Raw genomic sequence first — 23,677 nt, 5'->3', positions numbered from 1 at the left:
CGTGTTTTGATTGGCATAGACAAATTATCAGGTGATGGATGCATAGTTAGGACGATATCCATTGCTGTTTCTTCGGTTGGTGGCACTGTGTATCTTTTGACAGCCATGGCATTATTCATCGACTGCGCCAACTACTCAGCTTAAGATTACACAACGCCGACGCAACAGTGTCGGCCCTTGGTCTACCTACAAGAGAGACAACTATTCTCACAATTTCTCCCAAACATTCAGACCTGTCACTTCAAAGTTCAACAACCTGACCCTCAACAAGATACCCCACAAATCCTTCGGAGCCCCCGACATCAACGACCAACAATGGAAGCATTAGTATCCCACTCCGCCTCCCAATCTCCTTACTCCCCCGAAGTCATCGGCGCTCTAGCCGGAGTCGGTGTGTTCATCACCCTTCTTCTCATCGCCTGGGTATATATTTACATCCACGGCGGCCTTTCTGAAATTCTACGTGGGCATCGCGAGCGCCGTAAAGCAAAGAGACAAGTCCAAGATGTAGAGATCGCGGAATCGGCTACACACGCTGAGCGTGTTGCTGAACAGGCTGTGCAGATGAAGCAGGCGGAGGTACAGTTGGAGGGCTTGTTTGCTGCGAACACACTGGTCGGTAGTTCGCCGCCTAGGCGTCCTGAACCAGTTGATTTGGAATCAGAGAGACAGGCGCAAGAAGGGCCGCAAAAGCCATCCAATGCTTCTGGGGCAAAGGATTCGTTGAATCTGGCGATCGATCCGATGTCGTTTACTTGGGGAAGTGGGAAGACGATGGCGGATTTGTATCGTAAGTAGAGAGACTGTGTCATTTTGTGGCTGATAACGCTCATCTGTCGGGGTAGAGCACATAAAGCTTCTCACACTTCGATAGGGACCTCGTGGAGGTTTCTCGTTCTCCGAGTCACGTGACTATTATCCAACAGGCTTCAGGGGAGCTGGTCTCCGGAAGCTCCGTGTATAGTAAGGCTCCATCTGATCTTATCGAAGGCCAGTAGTCCAAAAAAAAGAAGTTGATCACCCGAGCATACTCTCAACTCCTTCATTCCTGTGTTTGATATGGTGAACTAATGTGAAGAAGCGCGAATCCTCATGTGCGAATTGCTGTGAATCGGGAAAGTAGCGATCGAATCCTGCCAGGCAGAGCAATATGCTGTCGTACGTGTGTGTTAGATGGTGGTTCCGGAACGGGGAAAGCTTGGGACACTGGCTGTTGGTCGTTCAGATTCAGATCCCCATGAATCTCAGACAGGAAGAAATGTTGCCACACGCCCGTTCCCTCGACAGACTCCGGCCCTTGAATAACCCATCCTTGAGGCGACTGTAATTTCACGCGTACCCCATATGGTGCCAGGACCTTCAGCGCACCATGGCCATTCGGCTGGTCAAGGTCGATCTCCACACCGATGCGACCAGCAACAGTAGCTAGAGTGCACTTGATCTCTGTTAAGCCGGCAAGAACTGGTGCGACGCTAAAGGATTTCCAGCCTGGCTCGAGAGGCTGTAGACCAGCCAGATATCGAGGCAGGAGCGATACTGGCCATGTCGACCAACCGTGAATGAGCGACGTATCATGTCCGTGAGGTGTACCGTCCGGCTTCATTGCTTCCCAGTGGCCACCAGAGTAGTTGGGACCTGCGCTATCGGCCATAGGGCCCCAGACACGCTCGATGAGTTTGATAGCCTCCGCACCTTTGTCTCGCGTGAAGAGAGCCTCAACTGCGTAGCCACTTGCATATGGACTGACGACATTCGCAGTATCCCAGTGACCCAGACCCCGGAAGGCACGAGGTAGGGGCGAACCTGAGTCGATCAGGTGTTCGAGGTCGTTGGCGTGATATGGAAGCAGATCCAACGTCATAGCGTGTGCCTTAACGTCTTGACAGATACCGTCCACTGGCAGGCTTTTATCCAGGCGGTAGGTGCTCGTAGAAGGTTCGTAGAAGTGGCGGAGCATGCTGGTCTTGAGTTTTTGAACTTGTAGCAGATACCTGTCTCTTGTAAGTGTGTCGATGGCGAGGACGGACATGGCCTGCAGTGCTTCGTAATATGCATTGTTCAGCGCGCTTGAAGCTCCAAAAACGGGTCCACCAAGCGGAAACCAGTGCACTGCAGATCGTTAGCCTGGAGGTATACAACTCGTTTTTCGAGACCAACTTGATAGAGGCGGAGGCGCAACTACGACTCCTTGATCCACATATCCCTCGATATACGTCATCAGCTTCCCTATCGGCCGAAGACATTGTGACCTCACTCTTTCATCGCCTGTGTGAAGCCAGTAGTCTTTGATCGCTACAACAAGTAGCAATGCGTATGATAAGGAGTAGAAAGCGTAAGTAGGAGGCTCCTCGTTGCTGTCGTGAACGGGCGCCTGGATAGGACAGAGATTGCCAAGGTAGCCGTCCTTAGTTTGATGGCTGGTCAACAGCTTGATACTACCCGCGATTGCATCAAATGCCATGGTGGAGTAAGCAATTGAGCGTCCCATCACGTATAGGTCCCCGCCGAAGCATGCCCGATCTCTCTTCGCACCATCGATGGTACAAGCTAGCGCATTGGTTCCAACTTGGAAGTCGGCTAGGGTTCGCTCTTCGTCTTCCAGCAATAGTGCGTTCTCGTACAATGCTCGTCCATCTGAGTCGTGTACGCTGAGGTTCCGATATAGAGCGATCCATTGACAAGGACCGCCAAATGCGACAGAGCCGGTGTTATTGGCACTCCCGCCAAGGATGGGCCTGATGTCTAAGTCTTCGATGACAGCAAGTTGGCGTCCTTGTACGGAGACAGTCACTGTTTTGCCTTTTGTAACTACCTCCACGTCGAGCCATATGCTCAAGTCTAGGTCAACGATCGACCATCGTCCTTTTTCAGCGACAGGAAAGATTGTCGATTCAGTAGAGAGACCCTCACAGGCGTAAAGTACCTTCTTTGAGATGTCGAGACAAAATATCAGACCGTTAGCGACCATGTGGACAGCCCAGCTCGCGCCACCTTCTTCGATACTGACTTGAAATCGAATGATCTTATCCGCCCACCGTGTGCCAAGTCGACAAGGAGCCCAGTGTTGACCGCGGACCCTAGTCCCCTCTGCTGTGGCCTGCCATGCGGAGGACGTCTCTCCCTTCATAACCGTACATCTGTCCACAGTTCTCACACCGTCTTGCCATATTTGGTTCAGGAGTGGGCTTGAACATGTAAACGAAGACTTGATCGGGTAACTAGGTCGAATTCGCTCGAATGCAATCCTTGAGAACGTGATCGAGGAGTGTGGGGAGGCTAGTGTGATTTTCTGGTATCTTTGCGATCGTTGAGAATACACAGCCCTGATGGTTTGGCTTGTTGCGGACGCTGGAACTTTGAAGGTGGTACTTCGGTAGGTGTCCATTGCATTTGAGAACAGGAAGAAGGGCCCATCGCCTGCTTAGTATCAGTGATTCCGAGACTACCCCGTCATGTTATGCAGGCGGAGACCTACCTGAAGCATGATCGATTCCCTCAATGCCCTCGCTGTATATGACGGCTATATCGATGGAATCTTGCCCGGAAGCTGACGCAATCTCGAACACTGGTAGGCCCCCTTCACATTGCTTGTAGTCCAACACGATTGTGGATTCGGCTTCATCGGTCGTCAAGGTGAATTCAGACGCATGAGGGCCGAGATTCACGCAACCAGAGTAACGCGAGACGCATACGGGTTCAATGAGAGGGTTGTCAGCCATTATGGGGAGAGACGCGTCAAGAAGGGGAGGATTTTCATAGATAGGCTCAGCGAACGACGCGCAAGTGATCTTTGAACTATTGTCTCCATCTTCGTAGCGCCGGCATAAGCTACTTCCCAGACGGTAGTTCAGTGCAGCATGTGGAGAAGCAAGGCCTCGGGCAACACGTTGTACGAGGTGGACATTGACGGTGGACGGAGGTCCGAAATGACTAGCGTGGAATCTGCCCCGCTTTTGGATCACCTTGGTGGACATTCGTCCGTCCACCCTTCAACACCAGCCTCACAATCTCGTCCTCGACAGAGTGTGACTCATGTCTGATGAAGGTAGCATTGCAGCCAGTTCGAGACTACTGGCTTGCCAGCAATGCAGCAAGAGCTTCACACGTCCCGAAAACTTGGCGCGGCACATGAAGACACGTGAGTTTCGCACCTGTGCGCCCACAACTCAGCCATCGCTGATTCTAATCGCGGACCATAAGATGACACAGTTCGAAAGCATTGCTGCCAGGTGTGTGGGAGGCAATTCACTAGGAGCGATCTGCGGAGGAAGCACGAACTGCTTCATGGACGAGCCACACCTTCTAGGGTTGCGTCGAAGTCACGGCGAGCTTCCATAACTGCATCGAACCGTAATGACACGTCACCGCTGCACATGCAGAGCGGGACGTCGGTTCCCCCTTACTATGGTGACCCAAGCGTCGTCATTTCCGTGGATGGGGGTGAAGTAAATGCAACTATGGAAGCGCAATCACTGGCGGCATCACTTGACGCGGACCCCGTCAACATCCCATGGGCCGAGCAAGTGGATTTTGATCCCTACTTTGATTATACAACCTTCGCAAGACCTTGGAACTATCAATCAAGCCAGACTGTCGAAAGTTCCGACTGGTTCTCGTCGCAGTTCTTCGCGGCACTCCGGGAGACCGATCTTGCATATAGTCCACCCATCGAGACGTGGAGCAACAACAACTACGCCCCAACCAACACGAATAACCTAGGTACATTGGGATATCACGATGGTATTTCATCAGCTTACTTGCTGAAAGAAGGCATAGACTTGCCAAGCGGTGGTGAGCTGTCACGTAGTACAGCACCCGATTCACACATAGATGCAGACCTTGAGGGTCCTTCAGGACAAACATCTCGAGGTTCTTCTCCCCCAAACGAAAGTTCACGTGAGGATCGTCACCCCTTTGCATGGAATCCGCGATCAAAACCGATTACGAAGGCGAAGCCTATTGTACTTGCGGCCAATGACCCAATCTTCGCGAGCATCGATGAGAATGTTCGGATCACACAAGTAACCCTGTCTCAAGTTCAACACTTTCTACGCCCAAGACAGCAATCTGGCAGCGAAGATTCCTTCACGTTGCCTGCATTATCTCTCGTCAATGTTTTCATTAGTCTCTTCTTCAATAAATTCTTGCCTCAAGCACCAGTCCTGCACCGGTCGACTTTACGAATAGAGACTCTTCCACCATCCCTTCTATCAATAATAATGGTCGTCGGCTCATGCTATAGCCGTCTACGTCACACTAGAAGATTTGGTATCATCGTTCTAGATCGTACGCGGCAAAATCTTCTGGCCATGATAGAGCAAGACAACAGTCTCATGCGAGAACCATCAATCATCTATGCTGTTGCACTGGCATGCTACATGGGTCTTTGGTGCGGTAACAAACGCGCGTTTGAACTTTCCGAGGCTCTCCGCGCTGTAGCAGTGACATACATCAGACGTTTGCCGGATATTCACGATCGCCAAGAACATGACCTTTACCACGCTCAATCGAACAACGCAGATGGGGAGACATACTCGGCGACAAGTTCGAGATCGCCATCTACCCTGGAGTCGCAATGGCTGGATTGGGTATCCAAGGAGAGACGGAAGAGATTACGTTGGTTCGTGTACATGATGGATTCACAATTTCCTGCCATTCTTGGTATGAGCAGTATGTTGACTACAGCGGATATCAGGAGGTGGGAATGCCCTTGTGACGAAGACTTCTGGAACGTGGCAACTGCAAGATCCTGGAAACATCGACTTGGATCTGCTTCTGAGCCTGCCTGCTCTGTGTTTGGCCCACTTGTCGCCTCAGTATATTCGACATCAGGACCAGCAATCCAGCAAGCAGTTGTAGCAATACTCCCCAGTCTCAACTCGTGGAGCGCAAGTCTTCTCTTGACTGCCATCATGGCGGAAGTCTATCACTATCAAGACATGCTCGTGGTTTTACGTACATACGACGAAGAATATGCCTTGTCAGAAGGATCTTCTCGCGAAGATTTTCGCGCAGTGCGCTTGATCGCTATGTTAGAAGCCTGGAGCTGTTCGTACCAACAGCTGCAGCCTCCTCGTCGGGATGCAACATCGGCTCATCTATGTCGCTGTTCCACTATCATGTATCACTTGGCTCGAGTTTACTTATATTTTCCTGTCTCTGACATACAGGATTGTCTTGGGAGATCTGGGCTCACGAGTGCCAAGGCGGCGATGAGCAGACTGAAGTCCTGGATCGCTCAGTATCCGGAAAAGGCAAGCCACGTAATGGAAGACGCTTCTCATTGCATTAGCATTGTCATGTCGAACCAAGGCGAAAGTGACCCTTACGACATAATTGGACTCTTTCTGTGTCACGTTATCATCTGGTCGTTTGCGCACGTAGCATCTGCACCACAGAAGGAGTCCACCCTTCGACTTTTACGTGCGAACTCTGCCATTTCAGGTTCCGTGCTGGATGTCATCGAAGCTGGATTTGCGTCTAACAATTCCGAAGCCACAAATGGAGTCGATGCACCACAGTTGATCTTCAGACACGCAATTCAGGCATTGGTACAGCTAGGAGATTGGGGTGCATCATCGAACCTGGCGTTGCTACTGCATCTGCATCCGGGTATATCCATGTCATAGGTAAATCAATCACGGTACACGTGTTCGAGGCCTGTGTCGAAGTGTGGCGAAAACTCATGTCCGTCCACCCAATAGTCCACTACGTCCACCCGAGTGACTAGCTCCGCCGCTCGGCTGTGTCACTCGGTGTTAGAACTTACTCCAGATGCCACCTCCGCCTCCACCTCACAATACCCCAGATCTACGTCCCCGCAAAAGTAGTCTCGCGTAAAGATGTCGTCGTGCTTATATTGAAGCCCCCCGGGGCTTCTTTGGGATGGCTGCAGTGCGGCTTCACAAACATATTCTGCCCTTCGATCAAGGCTTTATTCGATAACCCCTCATCTGCAGGTCACAAGTCCGACAACCTGTCCTCCAGTCATTATATCTTCGCCATGACAGACAGATTGGAAAAGCAAGAGGCCTCAAGCGCGACAATGATCGAGCACGTGGCCACCGACAATGACCTTCAGCTCGGTGAAAGTCTAATCGAGAAAGACCGTAACAGTTCTTTGTGGGCCTCAGCCAGGTCACACAAGCTGATCCTGCTCCATTCAATTGCTGCGTTCCTGGCTGGAGGAGTCTTCGGCTACGACAGCGTCATCAACGGAGCCTCGATTTCCATGCCTGCTTTCCTTCTTTACTTTGGCGAGCACACCGCAGATGGGTCGTTGTTTGTCCCTTCCATCTGGGCGTCGATGTGGACTGCGATGTCGTATTTGCTTCAAGCCATCGGCGGATTCAGCATCGGATTTGTTTCTGACCGTATTGGTCGCAAGTGGGCTTGTGTGGCTGCCGCTTGCGTCTCCATCCTAGGTGTCGGTGTTCAATTCGCAGCCACAAACCGAGGCATGCTACTCGGTGGAAAGATGATTAACGGCCTCGCCATTGGTTGCATTTTTGCCTCCGCCACGTCATGGGCATCCGAAATATCTCCTCTACGCCTTCGTGGTCCCATTCAATCCGGCATCGTTTTGTTTATGGTCTTGATGCAGGCAATTGGGCTGGTTACAATCCGCGTGTACATCACGAACATATCGCCGTCAGCTTTCCGCACCGTCTTCGCACTGCAATGGATCTGGCCTGCGGCTGCTGGTCTGGCTTTTATCGCCATGCCCGAGTCGCCAACCTTCCTTGTGCAGAGAGGCAATATCGATGGGGCCAAAAAGGCCTTATCTCGTCTCTACGGATCAAGTAATCACATTGATGCTCGTATTGCAGTGCTACGCCGGCAAATCGAGCAGGAGCTCACACAGGCTGAATCACATGGTAGCCCCAGCTACCTGGAGTTGTTCCGCAGCACAAACATCAAGCGAACTCTCACCGTCATGTGGCTCTTCCTTGCTGCCGGGCTCAATGGCGCATCTCTACTGTCCCAGAACACATACTTCCTCATCATTGCTGGGCTTCCTGCTGTGCATGCATTTGATGTCGGCATTGGTGGCTTTGGTCTGGCCATCGTCGCAATCATTTTCAGCTGGTTCTATATGGAGAAATTTGGCCGCCGCTCCATCTGGCTCGCTGGAGTGGCTGTCAACATCACCATTATGGCAGTGATTGGAGGCCTCTATTACTCCACCTCTAAAACCAGTCTATGGGCTGTTGCGGTTCTCATGTAAGTCGTCAACTCTCTCTTAGCTCATAGTGACTAACTAGGTTCAGGAACGTATTGATCGCGTGGCAACTCCTTACCATGACCTCCATTGGATGGGTAATCACTTCAGAAATTTCATCATACCGCTTACGCGCCAAGACACAATCGATTGGAGTTATATCAAACGCCGCGACAACGTGGCTGTTCTCATTTACGGTCCCTTATATGTACAACACCGACTCTGGCAACCTTGGTGCTCGCACTGGGTTCGTATTTATGGGCAGTTCGGTACTTCTCATGATAGGCTCCTGGTTCTTGGTTCCGGACCTACACGGATTCACCACCGATGAGGTCGACTGGCTGTACTCGCAGAAGATTCCGGTCAGACACTTCCAGCAATATGCTGATGGAAGAGCGAGAGATGGTGCAGCAATGAGAGGCGAGTCCACCGAAAAATGAGAACCATCACGGCAACGGAGATGTAGCATGGACAGTATGTACTTGTAGACGGGTGTTGGGTTACTTCGTATCGATGCGAGAAAGCTGTAACATGACAATGCTCATGTTTATCAACTACGATTGGCTACTGAGTTGAATTTTGACCTCATGTATCTTCGAGAACAATCACAACGGCCGCAATGCTCCTGATCGCTCTTCAGACCACCGCCCATTGATCGCTTGGCGCGCACCCTTGCCCCAGAAAGCAACAGGTACGGCGACAAGACCGGCAGCTAATTGCAAGAAAGCCAACTCGATGCCCACCAATTTGAAGCCGTGCGCAGAAATCCAAGGTAACAGCCCGAAACCGATAGCAAAACTAATGATATAACACGCTCCGCCTGATACAGCAACAGCAGGTGCAGCCCAGCGGGGAAAGGCTTCTGTAAGCCACATGATGTTTGTTATACAAAGAGTGATCCATGCGAATGCGGTGAGTCCAGTCGAGACAAAGAACAGCGAATAGTGCCATTGGCGGTGCACAGCAAAGCCATACAGTACGGAACCGCAAGCACCAATGAGAGCTGGTGGGATGTAGCCGATAAGAAAGTGTTCTGCTTCACGAACTCCACCATTGCGCTGAGCCATACGCTTTAGCACTCTGTCTATGAGCCACCCTCCAACTGGGTACGCGAGAAAAGCGCCAACGGCTGATGAGATATTTATGTTGATGATGATCGAGGGGCGCAAGGTGTATGGTGGGGAGCGAAGGATGTTCGTATATGTCGATCCAACAAACAAGATGCTGGCCCAGTGGATTGCGGAGGCGAGCAGAACCCAAAAAATCAGAGGGTTGATGGCACAATGGGCCATCTGAATGTAGCAGTAGCCCATGGATTTCCATGAAGTGACTGGAGAACAACGAAACTGGAAATAAGAGCAAAACCTGCGGAACAGTGTCCTCTCCTGACTATAGTCTGACGGCAGGTCCGGTAAGTCTCGATAGATGTCGGATCCGATATCAAGATCCTTGTATATCGTGAGCTTTTCAGTTGCTGACTGTAAAAGTATCAGGCCATCAAAAGCAACCGTAGGTCGTTTGAAGTACGTCTCTGGGTATAGTAGCAGTGCCAGCGGGAAGGACAGCGCCATTGGAATCGACCAGTAGTAGTAAAATGGCCGCCAGGTGCCCGGTGGTGAGAGATACGGCACGATGGCAAGAAAGCCAGTTCCAGCGCCTGCGAGCACCGACCAGATAGATGCAACTGCGCGCGTTCTCTGGTGAATGAAGGTCAGGTCTACGACCATCAAGAAAGCCTACCCGTGTCAGTAAAGTGAACCTCCGATCTCGAGACGACTTACAGCAGTGACCGAGAATCCCTGTCCCAAGCCGATGATACAGGCACAAGCAAATAGAGTGTGGAAATTTGGCGAAAGTCCAGCCCCAAGTGTAGCTAGAGGTTGCATAAGTGCTACGATCAGGAACACAGGTCGCCGGCCCATTGCTAATGAAAGCGGTACCCACAGCAGCGCGCCGATGCCGATGAACAAGGTAGGAGCTGTAATGATGGACTCCATGGCCCATGGTCTGACGTCCTAAGAGCGCGTAAGAATGATGCACCATGACATGAAAATGTAGAAGCTCGTACTTGCTGTCCAAACTCTACGGCGATTCCAGGCAGAAATACGCTTGGTGCTTGCACTGCCGTTGAAGACATGACGAAAAACCAAGCGAGTGCAAACATTGCACCTGCTCTCTTCCATGGAGTCCAGTTGAGAGGGTCTGATTTACTGTCCGAAGGGATTGGTAGCCTCAAAGTCGTGCCAGACGACGTTACCAAGAATGTACTTCCAGACATATTGAACGACTCGCGTTTACTTCCACTACGACTGTGGCTCGTCCTGTAACTCGAGCTTTCGGAAACATCATCAGCATCTTGTGTGTCGGATCGCCGCGAAAGTAGTGGACTGGGTTCGTGAAGAGGCCGTGCCAGCGGCGGTGCAGCCAATTCAACTTCGGGATAGGGATCCTGCAGAGAAGCCATAACTTGACATGCGCACTCGAGAGGCGAACGATATGAGCCGTGCGATATAAACAGGGGGAACAGCCAGTCCTATTGTAGTACCTATGTTGCTGACACTCAGTTGTGAGTCTGTGACCCATCATGCAATTGTGTCCCATGCTTGCTGAGAATTCAGTGCATTTGATACGATTTTTGGATGGAATTTCCTGCGCAACGGTTAGGTTTGAAACACCCCGCGGGATAGGGTCGCTAGGGTGTAGGAGCCGAAGTTTATGAGAGAGAGCTATACGGCGGAGATCATAACGCGGAGTTCGTATTGGACGCGACACCAAACACGCGAGACGCTCACTCTATAGTCGAAACACGACCGCTTGGACCTGAACTACACAGTTATGCAGATTCGCGGACGCCTCCGTGCGAGATGGTTTGCGAGAATGTCATCGCAACGGCCCGTCTGGAGTTCTCCGACTGCGCACTGTTGGCCCACTTGCCGCGATCGACGGAAGCGGGCAGTGAGGCAAGGCGATGCGCTATGGACAATCGATAAAAGAATCAGTGCTCAGCAAATAGTGCCTCAAGAGTAGAAGGTGTGACTAGCAGACGGTTCAGTAATGAAATGGCACATGAAATGCCACGAGCCCCTGTTGACCTCTTGGATCTCAGTCCCGCGACCGAGGGCTTGCCTGACGATCTCTGTAGTCTCTCTTCGAGCGTGAAGGTTCGACCCCCAATGCGCAGTATGTACTGTATGCCTCCGGCCACAGCTCAACGCCGAGGACATGAAGTTGGCTGCCCATAGCACCCAACTCCAGTCGGCAAACAATAAGACTGCATAGGTGAGAGCTGAAAAGCTATGCGCACTCTTTGGTCTAAGGTAAGAAATTAAATGCAAGAGAGGGAAAGTCTGAACACGAAGATCACAAAGCTCGTTGCACATGAAACAGAGCCAAGTGCTTGATAGCAGACAAAGTTTATGAGATGAAGGAGAAGGGCGCGGATGTAGTTAAAACCGAGGAGAGATAGAGGAGAGACGGAGAAGCTGCGAGCAAGGACAAGATTACGAAGCTGAGAGACGACACGGCTGGGGTGCAGGTGAAGACTGCAGCGTAATCAGACAAGAATCTCCGATGCCTCGGATGATGCACGCTTGAGGTAGTAAAACACCGTGTTCAGTAATGAGAAGGTCCGTGTGGTTGCTTGTAATCATATCATTGTTTCCATACGATGACCGTACCTTGGCAATATATGCCGTGAGTTGAGTCATCCATGACTGGAGGCCGTTGCGATATCAAGCCAGCGCATGATGCAGTATGAGTGCGAGATGGAGGAGAGTTCATGATGAATCACAGCAAGTGTTATTAATGCCGACCGCGCCACATTCCAGCCACAATGACTCTTAGCGCGTTTTCGAGTCAAATGTTCCCCTCCAAAACCCCTCCAGCTGCTGCACGCGAGTTGCGTAACAAAGCAAACTCTCCTTTGAACTTCCTTGCTGGCAAAATCCGAGGTAAGACTTTCCGAGGGCGGACTTGCACACGTCATTTCTTAATCAATTGTTCAATATGTGCAACAGTAGCTGCACAATAATTCCAGCTATCTAATTTGGAGCTCTGCTAACAATAGCAAGCAGGCCATGGCAGAACCAACAGCACAACCGCCCCCAGCGGCACCTGCAGCAGAAGAGGAGAAGGGCCCGTCCAAGCGCGCGCTCGAGAAGGCCGCAAAGAAAGCTGCCGCCAAAGCAAAGAAGGCAGAGCATGCTCTCCGGCCGAAGGAGCAGGCAAAGCCCGCCACCAAAGCTGAGCCCGCGAGCGTCTTTGCTGAGGGCTGGCTGAAGCGCGTGTATGAAGAGAAACCTGCCAAGGACGTGTACACGCGATTTCCACCCGAACCCAACGGTTACCTGCACATCGGTCACTGCAAGGCCATCGCCGTGAACTTCGGATTCGCGAAGCATCACCGGGGACAGTGCTACCTGCGCTACGACGATACGAACCCCGAGAAAGAAGAAGAAAAATACTTCACGAGCATCTTGGATATCATCAAGTGGCTGGGCTTCGAGCCATGGAAAGTCACGTACAGCAGCGACAACTTCGACAAGTTGTATGAGCTGGCCGAGGAGCTGATCAAGAAGGATGGCGCATACGTGTGCCACTGCTCGAGTTAGTCGCCAAAGCTGCCATCACAGATATAAGCTAACGCAAGCAGGGGAGGAGGTCAACATGCAGCGCGGTGGCCCTGACAACCGCGGCAAGCGCTACGCCTGCGAGCACCGCACAAGGCCCATCGAAGAGTCCATCGCCGAGTTCCGTGCCATGCGCGACGGCAAGTACAAGGCGGGTGAGGCATATCTGCGTATGAAGCAGAGCCTGACGGACCCTAACGAGGGTAACCCTCAGATGTGGGACCTGCCCGCATACCGCGTCGTCGAGAAGAATCACCACCACAGGACGGGCGACCGATGGAAGATCTACCCCACCTACGACTTTACACACTGCATCTGTGATGCGCTTGAGGGTATCACCCATTCTATGTGCACGGTCGAGTTCCGCCAGAGCCGAATCTCGTACGACTGGCTGCTGGAACAGCTCGGTATGAAGGTGCCCAAGTCGGAGGAGCAGGGGCCGATGCAGAGGGAGTACGGACGTTTGAGCGTCAACGGTACTATCTTGTCGAAGCGCCGTATTCTCATGCTCGTCGAGGGGGCCAAGGTTGGTGACAGAGAGATCCCGCCGTCAGTCCGCGGCTGGGACGACCCTCGTCTGTACACCATGGTTGCTCTGCGCCGTCGCGGTATCCCTGCAAAGGCTATGCTCAGCTTTGTCGACGAGCTCGGCGTCACAGACTCGTATACCGACATCGAAGCGCCTCGCTTTGAGGCCTCAATCCGAAAGCACCTCGAGCGCACTGTGCCGCGCCAGATGATGGTGCTCAACCCTGTCAAGGTTGTGATCGAAGACTTCGCGGCCGAGGACGAGCAGGAAATCACTGTTCCATACGATCCCAAGGGTGGCATTCCCGGCGAACGCAAAGTCAAGGTTGGTAGCTCGCTCTACATCGACCGCAGCGATTTCCGCGAGGAGGATGATCCAGACTACTTCCGTCTCGCGCCCAACAAGGCCGTAGGCCTGTACAACGTCCCCTTCGCCATCCGCGCGACGTCTTTCTCCAAGGATGCTAGCGGTACAGTCACAGAAATCAAGGCCGTCAAGGTGCCTTCAAGCGAGAAGCCCAAAGCGTACATCCAGTGGGTCGACGCGACAACGGGCATCAAGGTTACCGCGCGCCAGTACAATTCCCTTTTCAAGACCGAGTCGCCCAATACGCTGAACTGGAAGGATGGCAGCTGGGCTGACGACCTGCGCCCGGACTCAGAAGTTATTTTCAACGATGCGGTTATCGAACGCGGCCTCAACGACCTTATCAAGCAGAACAGCCTCAACCCCAGCGATTCCAGTGACGCACTCGTCCGGTTCCAGGCGCTTCGCACAGCGTATTTCTGCGTTGATGTGGAGAGTACTGAGGATAAAATTGTGCTTAACCAGATTGTAAGCTTGAGGGAGGACAAGGGGAAATAGAGTGGATAATTGGCGTTTAAGGGTGGTTTTATGATAGATTATGACGAACTGGTATACTGACTACCCTGCAATGTTGCGACTTGAGACTCTGGAGCATCCAAGGCACGTCTGCTCTGCAAAATGATGTTCCATGTCGAACGCGCTAGCCCCACTCGGTAGTCTTCGTGAAGGTTCCCGAGCTCGGGCCACGCGGGATCGGAGCAACAAGAGCCGACCCTGCAGCGGCGATTGATGGCGCAACCAAAAGTTTAGACCAGATCTGTCCCCTCCACCACCTCCACTGAGCCTCGACGAGCTTTCAACATGGCAGGCGGACTCGTGGACTCGCCGCAGATCCGGCAAAGTTCACTGCACAATCCGCTCCCATTTCAACTCCACCTCTATGTCTGGCCATTTCTCATCATCTGGCCGGCGTTCACGTCCATCTACCTCCCCGCGGCGCGCTACGAGCAGTACATTCAGTCGCAGGAATGGACGTTCGTGTGGGTGGCGAGTATCGTCACGCTGCAGTCCCTTGTGTGGCTGCTGACGCAATGGAATATCAATCTCAAGACGGCCTTCACGACGACTAAGGCGAGCGACGTGCGCACGGCACAGCTCATCAAGGTGCAGCCTATCGAGAACGCGGGGGCCGCTGAGATCTGTACGCTGCAACGCGACACCGTGGGCGGCAAACCGAACATGTCGTTCCTCTTTCAAAAGCGCCGCTTTCTCTACGATGCGACCAAGGGCACCTTCGCCCCGCTCGCCTACGCCCTCGACAGCGAACCGAAGCCGCAGCTGAAAACGCTGCAGCAGACGCAGGGCCTTGTGTCGCCCGCCGAGATCGAGCGCATCCAGCAGCATTACGGCGACAACGCTTTCGATATTCCCGTCCCGACCTTCACCGAGCTCTTCAAGGAGCACGCCGTCGCGCCCTTCTTCGTCTTCCAGATTTTCTGTGTTGGGCTGTGGATGCTGGACGACTACTGGTACTACTCGCTGTTCACGCTGTTCATGCTCGTCATGTTCGAGAGCACCGTCGTGTGGCAGCGCCAGCGCACTCTGACCGAGTTCCGTGGCATGAGCATCAAGCCCTACGACATGCTGGTGTACCGACAGAAGAAGTGGCAGTCGCTGATGAGTGACAAATTGCTGCCCGGCGACGTCGTCAGCGTGGGCCGCACCAAAGAGGACTCTGGCGTGGCCTGCGACATGGTGCTGCTGGAGGGCTCTGCAATTGTCAACGAGGCCATGTTGTCCGGCGAGAGCACTCCTGTGCTCAAGGAGTCGGTGCAGCTGCGCCCCGGCGACGCGCACATCGAGCCTGAGGGGCTGGACAAGAACGCGTTCCTGTGGGGTGGCACCAAGGTGCTGCAGGTCTCGCACGGCAACAGCGCTGAAGATGATGCAAACACGGTCTCGCGCCTGTCTTCAGGCGTGCCTCCACCGCCGGACAAGGGCGCCGTGGCCGTCGTCATCAAAACGGGCTTCGAAACCAACCAGGGCAGCCTCGTGCGCACCATGATCTACGCCACTGAGCGCGTCTCTGCCAACAATGTCGAGGCACTGCTCTTCATCCTGTTCCTTACCGTCTTCGCCATCGCCGCCTCGTGGTACGTCTGGCAGGAGGGTGTCCGCCTCGACCGCCAGCGCAACAAGCTCCTTCTCGACTGCGTCTTGATCGTCACCAGCGTTGTGCCGCCTGAGCTGCCCATGGAGCTGAGCTTGGCCGTCAACACATCCCTCGCCGCACTGAGCAAGTACGCCATCTTCTGTACTGAGCCCTTCCGCATTCCGTTCGCTGGACGCGTCGACGTCACTTGCTTCGACAAGACTGGTACCCTGACTGGCGAGGATCTGATTGTCGAGGGCATCGCAGGTCTTTCCCTAGGCCAGCCTGGCGTCAAGACCAGCCCCGATGGCGCCCACACCGAGCTCTCCAAGGTCAACCAAGTCGGCACGCACACTACTCTCGTCCTCGCTACTGCACACGCCCTTGTCAAACTCGACGAAGGAGACATCGTAGGTGAGCCCATGGAGAAGGCTACCATTGAGGCTCTTGGCTGGAAGGTAGGCGTCAAGGACATGTTGAGCGCTTCGACTACCACAGCCAAATCGCACGCCGAACTCGTTCAGATCCGCCGCCGCTTCCAGTTCTCGTCTGCCCTCAAGCGCCAGAGCTCCGTTGCCACTGTCCTTGTTAACAACAACAACGGAAAGAAGGTTCGCAGCACGTTTGTTGGTGTCAAGGGCGCACCTGAGACGATCCGCAAGATGCTGGTCAACGCCCCGCCGAATTACGAAGAGACGTTCAAGCACTTCACCCGTAATGGTGGCCGTGTGCTCGCCCTAGCCTACAAGTTCCTCGCTGAGGAGGGCGAGTGGGGCCAGAATCGCATCAACGACCTCAAGCGCGAACACGTCGAGTCGGACCTTCATTTCGCTGGTTTCCTCGTCCTACAGTGCCCGCTCAAGCCTGACGCCATCGAGGCATGCCGCTCGCTCAATGAGTCCAGTCACCGCGTTGTTATGATCACTGGCGACAACCCGCTGACTGCTGTCCACGTCGCCAAGCAGTGCGAGATCGTCGATCGCGAAACCTACATCCTCGATGCGCCTGAGCATGATGAGTCTGGTGAGGCGCTTGTCTGGAAGAGTGTAGATGACAAGATCAACATCCCTGTCGACCCTACACAGCCTCTGCCTGTCGACATCCTGAACTCGAAAGACATTTGTATCACTGGTTACGCGCTTGCCAAGTTTGTTGGTCAGCCTGGATGGAAGCAGATTCTCCGCTACACCTGGGTCTACGCTCGTGTGTCGCCGAAGCAGAAGGAGGAGATTCTGCTTGGCCTGAAGGACTGCGGTTACACTACTCTGATGGCTGGCGATGGTACCAATGACGTCGGTGCGCTCAAGCAGGCTCACATTGGTGTTGCATTGCTCAACGGTACCCGTGACGATCTCGACAAGATTGGCGAGCACTATCGCAACACCAAGATGAAGGAGATCTACGAGAAGCAGTGCCAGATGATGACCCGCTTCAACCAGCCCCAACCCCCGGTTCCTATTCACATTGCTCACTTATACCCTCCCGGTCCGACCAACCCGCACCACGAGAAGGCAATGCTTCAGCAGGCCCAGAAGAAGGGTCTTACCAACGGCGCTGCAAACGGCTCAACCGACGTCGCTGTTGCCGAGAAGAAGCCGATGGGCATCCAGGAGCAGCTCTCGCAGAAGATGATGGAGTCTGAGCTTGATGAGTTGAACAATGAGCCGCCGACCATCAAACTCGGTGACGCCTCTGTCGCGGCCCCCTTCACTTCGAAACTCGCCAATGTCGTTGCCATTCCCAACATTATCCGCCAGGGTCGCTGCACACTTGTTGCGACAATCCAGATGTACAAGATTCTTGCCCTGAACTGTTTGATCTCTGCCTACTCGCTGTCGGTGTTGTACCTCGATGGCATCAAGTTTGGTGATGGTCAGGTCACGATTTCAGGAATGATGATGAGCGTATGCTTCTTGTCCATTTCGCGCGCGAAGGTTAGTATCTCCTCACGATTGAATGCATCTGTGCTAACGATATAGACCGTCGAAGCCCTTTCTAAAGAGCGACCCCAACACAACATCTTCAACATCTACATCATCGGCTCCGTGCTCGGCCAATTCGCCGTGCACATCATCACCCTGATCTACGTTTCCCAGTACGTTCAGCGCGTCGAGCCCAAGGACCCCAACCCAGACCTCGAGAAGGATTTCGAACCCTCCCTCCTCAACTCCGCAATCTACCTCCTTCAGCTCATCCAGCAAATCTCTACCTTCGCAATCAACTACCAAGGTCGACCGTTCCGCGAGTCTATCCGCGAGAACAAGGCGATGTACTGGGGTCTTGTCTCCGTGTCCGCGGTCGCCTTCTCCTGCGCGACCGAGTTCGTTCCCGAGATCAACGAGAAACTGAAGCTTGTGCCGTTCACATCGGACTTCAAGTTCATGATTACGACAGTCATGGCGGGCGATTTCATTGCGTGCTATGTCATCGAGAAGGGTCTGAAGTTCTTCTTCAGCGATAACAAACCGAAGGATATTGCGCTGCGCAGACCAGATCAGCTCAAGCGTGAGGAGGAACGGAAGAAGGTAGAGGAGATCGAGGCACAGGAGAAGAAGAATAAGGAGGCCGAGGAGAAGGCGCTTGCGGCGGGCATCGCGAAGAGGTAGACGAAGTGAATGTAAGTTGAGTTGGGTGATTGAGAGGAGTGTGTATATGTAGATAACAGTGTGAATGAACGCTCTATACTCATCGCCCTTTGCCCTCCTGCAAATAACTGCTTTACCGTTGCCACACGCTCTGTGCCGTAGATGGCCTTAGGGGCACCACGCCCACGCCAAAGTTTTTCGGAGCTGGACCCTCGGAAGCGGTTACCCAATCCTGGTGTTTGCCAAGTCGTTTCTGGGATGTGAAAGTCGAACCGTGTGGACTGATGACACAATTGAAGACCGATTTCATCTTGGTGGCTTGGTAAATGCGTCGTCTTGAATGTCGCCTGCTAAGCTACACTGATTTCACTACGGATTGGCATAGAGACAACCATACTAGAAGATAGGAAGTTGTTACTTTGTCCCCACGTATACGATGTCCACAGCTTGTCTTCAAGGCCGGCTTATGTCGCGATGCATCCAGGTGCTAATTGTATAGGTATCTCAACCCGATTTATTGTGACAAAGAACACAACGGCAGGTATTCTAAATTTGCGACCGTACTCGGGAAGCCTGGTTGCATACAACGGATTCCGCGTTGAGGCTTCGGTGGACCCGTGCTTTGCGTCGTAATGACAAGGTACGCCGTGCTGCTGTGCGAGGAGGGGTCCCACTTCGGCAACCATATAGAAAGAACATCGTATGAGTGGGAGATTCGTTGAATACAGCAACTACTGAGCAAGCTCATACCTAGATGTTGTTTAGATCTAGGTATTAGAGCTTCTTGCCAAGATCTATAATTTCTGGAACATATCCAATCACCCATAACAAACAAGCCTTAGTTTTGAAATTGAATCGAGCGATCAACAGTGCGTTACGTTCCCCACGTCCCGGGGTACACTAGCGAATGATTACTCATCATTCGATTGAAGACGAACAGGCGGACGAAAATTGGTCCTTAGCGGTTCCGTAAATGGACGCTAAGATTGCTTGGTGATTGTCTCGAAATGACGAAATAGTCCTTCGTCCGATGTCTCTCACATGTACTTCTCCACGAACAATGGTGCGTATAATCTGTTCTTGCAGGGAGTTCTCGTTGAGTTACAAAGCTGCTAATCGTTGGACGACGGTTTTTAGGTATCGCAATCTTACTACCCAGGTACTTTATAGCAGGAGGTCTTGAATCACACACCATACCTTCTACGCATGATCCGTCGTTGTTGCGATTGGAATCCACTCATTGAGCAGCTCTTCTGTCGCCTGCAGCTTCCCCTACTCTTAACCACATTACCGAGTTGTTTGTTATCCATTGACTTCAAACTAGCACGCAGTCGCCCTACCTGCGCATTATCGTACTTTTTCATTCGGACAATAGAGAAAACTAGGGCCTCATCATTTAAGGCGCCGATTCGAAAGTATCCAGGCTCCACCACAATGACATTGATATTGAATGGCTCAAGCTCTGCGCGCATTGCTTCAGATAATCCCGAGCAAGCCCACTTAGTACCGGTGTAGAGGGCGTAGCCTAAACCGCAAAACCAGGCAAGTACAGGATAAATGCCTTGCTCACGTTGAGCATGCCAAACACGTTCGTGTTAAAGTGACCAAAGTCTTCTTTCGGACTTTTCGCAGTCAGTCCCAAATCTTCACATTGCTCCAGAGAGCTCTTTCACAGCGCCGACGAGGAGGCACCCGCAACGTTCGCGAGGTGAAATATGTACCCATACTTATCGTTTGCCTAAGTCGCGACCTTTTCCATCTCTGGTGAAGGGGCGGTCACGTCAAGAGTGACAATGGCCGGCTAGGTTAGTAATTTTTGATGCACTTTGAGCGGTAGCGATAACTCTGTGTCCACGGGATAAGTGCTCGAGTACCATGTACTTCCTCAAGCCAGATGAAGCTGTTGTAACAAACCAGACGGGCGAACGAGTAGCCATTCTTGACTTGTCAACAGATGGTAGTAGAGAAGTGAGTAGGGAAAGATGAAAGCTTTGAGAAATTTAGAAATGAATTGCAGTGGTAGAGAATTGCACTAGAGAACTCCACTGTTACCGGTATTTCGCAACGCCCAAATTCAGACCCCATGTCTAGAGTACCTAGTGCAAATTGCCGCAGCTTGCATTCTCCGGTGTTAATTGAATAAACTCCGTAGCGGTGTACTACCTATCTCCATGGCTAGCGACGTGGCAGAATCGAAAATACACGGACGAAGCAAAGTGTCAAGAGCCAAGGCAAATTACATAGCCGAAACACAAGTCTCGCAATGCCGATCTCAGATAAGTGCCCTAAGCTGCTAGTGCCAAAACCTGCGTCGATGCTTCTCGGGCCGTATATTCAAGGAACCCTGTCCCCTATTAAGCTTGCGCTAAGGTTAATTCGATCTGCATCTTCTCGCTGATTAATGGTGAACGGGGTGTGCTTCTAAGCTCCATGGCTTCACAACCTTGCTCGGCTGATATGGACTTAATCCAACGCGGACGAACGCGGTGATCGATGTCGCCAAGCTTTATGTGCCTCTTGTGCACTATCAATGGATCACACAATCCAAACATCACTGACCAGATGTTTGGAGAATGAGGATATAAGGCAGACGTAGCAGCACAGGATCTATTTCTATCTACCACTCAACATTAGCTTACCATCACTCAACATCAGTTCACCATCACTCAACATCAGCTTACCATCACTGTCAAAATGTCAACCAACAAGTACGCAGCATCCCATTTGTCCACCAAGGGACCAGGTGATGCTCGTCCTACCGCATACGATATTCTCAAAGATGAAGGCCTCGAAGGCAAGCTCTCCGACAAAGTCTTCCTCGTCACTGGCGCCTCAGCCGGCATTGGCGTGGAGACAGTAAAGATCCTCGCTAAGACCGGTGCAACTGTATATGCAGCTGCCCGAGATCTGAAGAAGGCAGAAAAGGCCTTGTCTGGAATCGAAGGCAAGATTGAGTTGGTTACTTTGGATCTCGCATCGTTGGCCAGCGTGCGAAAGGCCGCGGATGATGTCTTGAAGCGCACTGGCGGCAAGCTCAACATCCTTGTAAACAATGCTGGAGTCATGGCGATTGCATCGCGCACTCTCACTACCGATGGATTCGAAGCTCAGTTCGGCACAAACCACCTAGGTAAGACCAGTAGCTTCTGCATCCCCCCATGATTCTCAAGACTTTCTCGCTGACACCTGAATAGGCCATTTCCTCCTCTTCCAGCTCCTCAAGTCGGCCCTCCTTCGCTCGTCTACACCAGACTTCCAATCTCGCGTCGTTGTGCTCAGTTCTTCCGCTCACCGCCTCTCCAGCATTCTGCCCGACGACTACAACTTTGAAAACACACCCTACAACGACTTCATCGCGTATGGCCAGGCCAAAACTGCCAATCTCTATATGTCCAACGAAATCGAACGGCGCTACGGAGCAAAGGGCCTCCACAGCCTTGCCGTCCATCCTGGTGGGATCATGACGGAGTTGACCCGACACCTGTCGTCTGATTTTCTGGAAAACTTTTCCCAAAACAAGGAGCTTGCGGCGAATCTGAAGTCCATCCCCCAGGGCGCGGCGACGACCGTACTGGCTGCAATCGGCAAAGAGTACGAGGGTGTCGGGGGCAAGTATCTAGAAGATGCTGGAGAGTGGGGCCCGGTGGAGGGCGACGACTCGAATGGGCTTGACACGAAGCCTGGACACGCTAAGTGGGCGTTTGACCAGGAGAAAGCAGAACAGCTATGGAAGGACTCGTGCAAATTCGTTGGCGTTCAGGATGACTGAGCTTCAATCCGAGCTCACCAGGAAGATTTGGTCTTGTATTCGTGCACTTTTCATATGTGACTGTCTTTGGCAGGTTGGTCATAGAGAGGAGCAATTACAATGCCTACGAGCGGTATGTAATCAGCGTATTCAAAGACAGTAAAGAACTTGCATGTTGAAAGAATTGATTGACAACCTCGTCAGCTCTACAAAGATGTGAATGTGAACTAAGAGTGCGCTCACTTGGGGAGAGTATAGTACACTTGCTTTTTAAACCAAGCTTAAGTAAGATATATCAACTCCGATCCATGTTTCAGCATTTCGCTTCCAAAGAACACAAAGTATGTGTCTTCGGCTCCTGTTTTACCTACTTTAAGGACTAACAATACTACTTCATGAGTCTGTGAACAATTTTTTTTCTTGCGGAATTTCTTTTCTGAAAATGTGAGGCGATGGTAGCGTGTGATATTGGCTTTTCTTCTCTTTTACTGCTGAGAATTCCCCGAAGCCCAAATAACGGCTCTCCTTCCAATTGCGCTAGGCTTCAAGATTAAGTCAGTGTTTTCCTTGGATCCAAGACCAATGAAAAAAAAACCGGTGTCTCTATGGTCCAGTGTTAGGATACCGCCTGAGAGAATTTATGTATTCCCTTCTCTCAGAAGCGGATCATTTTTCTGATCTTTCCGCAGAAAGTACCAGACAGTTCTCTCATAATCTACTTGATACTGCGCTCTCTCGGTGCTTTAGGCCAGTAGCGCGGGGATCGATTGTCGGGCTGTGATGGGTCGCGATCAGAATGCGGCGCTGAGGATCGTTGTCTTTTGTGCTCCTGCCGATGTCTCTCGAGTGACCAGTTGCGGATCTTTCGGCGTTCAAGTCGGTCGAGCGATTCTCCACCTCTACCTCTTGCTCCGGGTGGACAACTGACCATAGTGTGCATCCCAGTATAGTGACATTCTCGTCCACATTGTATCGGTCGCGGCAAAGACGTTTGAAGCGTCCACCAGACCATCTGGTCGCTTCGTGTTCAGAGCTACGTAGCTTTGCGACTGCTTTGTTGTAGGTGCTACGGTAGGGCTGATGGTTGCTCGGCACAAAGAGAATGCGGCACCCTCTGTTCTCCTCCAGCGTCCTGCGCAGCCGATCAAAGAGGTCTTGTCGGTAATAAGGCCAATGTCGCCAAGTAGCAGTAGGTTATCAGCTCTTATCCCAAGTTTGAAATAGGCGTTCTCTGGTTTTGGCACGGGTGTTGCAAGGTGGAGATCAGAAACGATCTGGAATTGAGGCGCGAAAAAAGCCATGTCGAGAGAAACAGCTGATAGTATGAGCCTAGAGCGAGGGAAAATGCTGAACTCAGAGTCAAAGTCGTGCGCGGGGTCACGTAGGAGTTCCATCGTTCACTGAAACTAAAGTGAGCTTCACATCAGAACACCTAACAACACGTACCAGAGTTCACCGTGACGATGCTCACTACCGCCGCCAGCCGATTCTTGAAATCATCAGCTCCT

The 23,677-nt window shown here is 52.2% G+C and overlaps 10 protein-coding genes across 10 annotated transcripts; 6 read left to right on the top strand and 4 right to left on the bottom strand.

The window, feature by feature from the left end:
• Positions 1-117: 117 nt before the first annotated feature.
• C7974DRAFT_184805 (uncharacterized protein) lies at positions 118-944 on the top strand. Its single transcript, XM_046136453.1, has one exon. It carries the CDS (start codon positions 316-318, stop codon positions 796-798), a length of 483 nt encoding a protein of 160 aa, XP_045997100.1. The 5' UTR covers positions 118-315; the 3' UTR covers positions 799-944.
• C7974DRAFT_184804 (Six-hairpin glycosidase-like protein) lies at positions 945-3,860 on the bottom strand. The gene is made up of 3 exons (XM_046136452.1): positions 3,476-3,860; positions 2,158-3,417; positions 945-2,109 (listed from the first exon to the last, which is right to left on the bottom strand). Exons 1-3 carry the CDS (start codon positions 3,717-3,719, stop codon positions 1,091-1,093), a joined length of 2,523 nt encoding a protein of 840 aa, XP_045997099.1. The 5' UTR covers positions 3,720-3,860; the 3' UTR covers positions 945-1,090.
• Positions 3,861-4,005: 145 nt separating this feature from the next.
• C7974DRAFT_184793 (fungal-specific transcription factor domain-containing protein) lies at positions 4,006-6,816 on the top strand. Its single transcript, XM_046136451.1, has 2 exons — positions 4,006-4,138; positions 4,201-6,816. Exons 1-2 carry the CDS (start codon positions 4,033-4,035, stop codon positions 6,627-6,629), a joined length of 2,535 nt encoding a protein of 844 aa, XP_045997098.1. The 5' UTR covers positions 4,006-4,032; the 3' UTR covers positions 6,630-6,816.
• On the top strand, positions 6,817-8,744 carry C7974DRAFT_184790 (general substrate transporter). The gene is made up of 2 exons (XM_046136450.1): positions 6,817-8,223; positions 8,271-8,744. Exons 1-2 carry the CDS (start codon positions 7,004-7,006, stop codon positions 8,659-8,661), a joined length of 1,611 nt encoding a protein of 536 aa, XP_045997097.1. The 5' UTR covers positions 6,817-7,003; the 3' UTR covers positions 8,662-8,744.
• Positions 8,745-8,825: 81 nt separating this feature from the next.
• C7974DRAFT_394267 (major facilitator superfamily domain-containing protein) lies at positions 8,826-11,115 on the bottom strand (the record flags this gene model as incomplete). Its single annotated transcript, XM_046141863.1, has 3 exons — positions 10,290-11,115; positions 10,003-10,236; positions 8,826-9,957 (listed from the first exon to the last, which is right to left on the bottom strand). Exons 1-3 carry the CDS (start codon positions 10,683-10,685, stop codon positions 8,827-8,829), a joined length of 1,761 nt encoding a protein of 586 aa, XP_045997096.1. The 5' UTR covers positions 10,686-11,115.
• A 1,006-nt stretch (positions 11,116-12,121) lies between these two features.
• Positions 12,122-14,256, top strand: C7974DRAFT_184775 (tRNA synthetases class I, catalytic domain-containing protein). Its single transcript, XM_046136449.1, has 3 exons — positions 12,122-12,171; positions 12,292-12,826; positions 12,873-14,256. The coding sequence occupies exons 2-3, from the start codon at positions 12,298-12,300 to the stop codon at positions 14,240-14,242; spliced, it is 1,899 nt and encodes a 632-aa protein (XP_045997095.1). The 5' UTR covers positions 12,122-12,171; positions 12,292-12,297; the 3' UTR covers positions 14,243-14,256.
• Positions 14,257-14,545: 289 nt separating this feature from the next.
• On the top strand, positions 14,546-18,442 carry C7974DRAFT_413134 (cation-transporting ATPase 4; the record flags this gene model as incomplete). Its single annotated transcript, XM_046143702.1, has 2 exons — positions 14,546-17,770; positions 17,816-18,442. 2 exons carry the CDS (start codon positions 14,546-14,548, stop codon positions 18,440-18,442), a joined length of 3,852 nt encoding a protein of 1,283 aa, XP_045997094.1.
• Positions 18,443-20,172: 1,730 nt separating this feature from the next.
• Positions 20,173-20,703, bottom strand: C7974DRAFT_394261 (uncharacterized protein). Its single transcript, XM_046141862.1, has one exon. It carries the CDS (start codon positions 20,356-20,358, stop codon positions 20,203-20,205), a length of 156 nt encoding a protein of 51 aa, XP_045997093.1. The 5' UTR covers positions 20,359-20,703; the 3' UTR covers positions 20,173-20,202.
• Positions 20,704-20,844: 141 nt separating this feature from the next.
• C7974DRAFT_184740 (WW domain-containing oxidoreductase) lies at positions 20,845-22,629 on the top strand. Its single transcript, XM_046136448.1, has 2 exons — positions 20,845-21,551; positions 21,616-22,629. The coding sequence occupies exons 1-2, from the start codon at positions 21,116-21,118 to the stop codon at positions 22,188-22,190; spliced, it is 1,011 nt and encodes a 336-aa protein (XP_045997092.1). The 5' UTR covers positions 20,845-21,115; the 3' UTR covers positions 22,191-22,629.
• Positions 22,630-22,877: 248 nt separating this feature from the next.
• On the bottom strand, positions 22,878-23,470 carry C7974DRAFT_376180 (uncharacterized protein; the record flags this gene model as incomplete). The annotated part of the gene is made up of 2 exons (XM_046140262.1): positions 22,878-23,031; positions 23,073-23,470. 2 exons carry the CDS (start codon positions 23,468-23,470, stop codon positions 22,878-22,880), a joined length of 552 nt encoding a protein of 183 aa, XP_045997091.1.
• Positions 23,471-23,677: the final 207 nt, after the last annotated feature.

Source organism: Boeremia exigua (assembly GCF_020726555.1).
Source record: "Boeremia exigua strain MPI-SDFR-AT-0100 chromosome Unknown C7974scaffold_6, whole genome shotgun sequence".
NCBI classification, from domain to species: domain Eukaryota; kingdom Fungi; phylum Ascomycota; class Dothideomycetes; order Pleosporales; family Didymellaceae; genus Boeremia; species Boeremia exigua.
The sequence above is the reverse complement of the archived record's forward strand: the minus strand, read 5'-3'. Positions and strand labels throughout refer to the sequence as shown.

What these genes read in the sequence shown, in the direction of transcription:
- C7974DRAFT_184790 (XM_046136450.1), top strand. Translation starts at nt 7,004, where the DNA reads ATGACAGACAGATTGGAAAAGCAAGAGGCCTCAAGCGCGACAATGATC. An exon ending in TGGGCTGTTGCGGTTCTCAT is followed by an intron (nt 8,224 to 8,270) that starts GTAAGTCGTCAA and finishes AACTAGGTTCAG; the next exon opens with GAACGTATTGATCGCGTGGC.
- C7974DRAFT_184804 (XM_046136452.1), bottom strand. Translation starts at nt 3,719, where the DNA reads ATGGCTGACAACCCTCTCATTGAACCCGTATGCGTCTCGCGTTACTCT. An exon ending in GGGAATCGATCATGCTTCAG is followed by an intron (nt 3,418 to 3,475) that starts GTAGGTCTCCGC and finishes GATACTAAGCAG; the next exon opens with GCGATGGGCCCTTCTTCCTG. An exon ending in TGCGCCTCCGCCTCTATCAA is followed by an intron (nt 2,110 to 2,157) that starts GTTGGTCTCGAA and finishes AACGATCTGCAG; the next exon opens with TGCACTGGTTTCCGCTTGGT.
- C7974DRAFT_184805 (XM_046136453.1), top strand. Translation starts at nt 316, where the DNA reads ATGGAAGCATTAGTATCCCACTCCGCCTCCCAATCTCCTTACTCCCCC.
- C7974DRAFT_394261 (XM_046141862.1), bottom strand. Translation starts at nt 20,358, where the DNA reads ATGGCTACTCGTTCGCCCGTCTGGTTTGTTACAACAGCTTCATCTGGC.
- C7974DRAFT_184775 (XM_046136449.1), top strand. Translation starts at nt 12,298, where the DNA reads ATGGCAGAACCAACAGCACAACCGCCCCCAGCGGCACCTGCAGCAGAA. An exon ending in ATACGTGTGCCACTGCTCGA is followed by an intron (nt 12,827 to 12,872) that starts GTTAGTCGCCAA and finishes TAACGCAAGCAG; the next exon opens with GGGAGGAGGTCAACATGCAG.
- C7974DRAFT_184793 (XM_046136451.1), top strand. Translation starts at nt 4,033, where the DNA reads ATGTCTGATGAAGGTAGCATTGCAGCCAGTTCGAGACTACTGGCTTGC. An exon ending in GGCGCGGCACATGAAGACAC is followed by an intron (nt 4,139 to 4,200) that starts GTGAGTTTCGCA and finishes GCGGACCATAAG; the next exon opens with ATGACACAGTTCGAAAGCAT.
- C7974DRAFT_184740 (XM_046136448.1), top strand. Translation starts at nt 21,116, where the DNA reads ATGTCAACCAACAAGTACGCAGCATCCCATTTGTCCACCAAGGGACCA. An exon ending in GTTCGGCACAAACCACCTAG is followed by an intron (nt 21,552 to 21,615) that starts GTAAGACCAGTA and finishes ACACCTGAATAG; the next exon opens with GCCATTTCCTCCTCTTCCAG.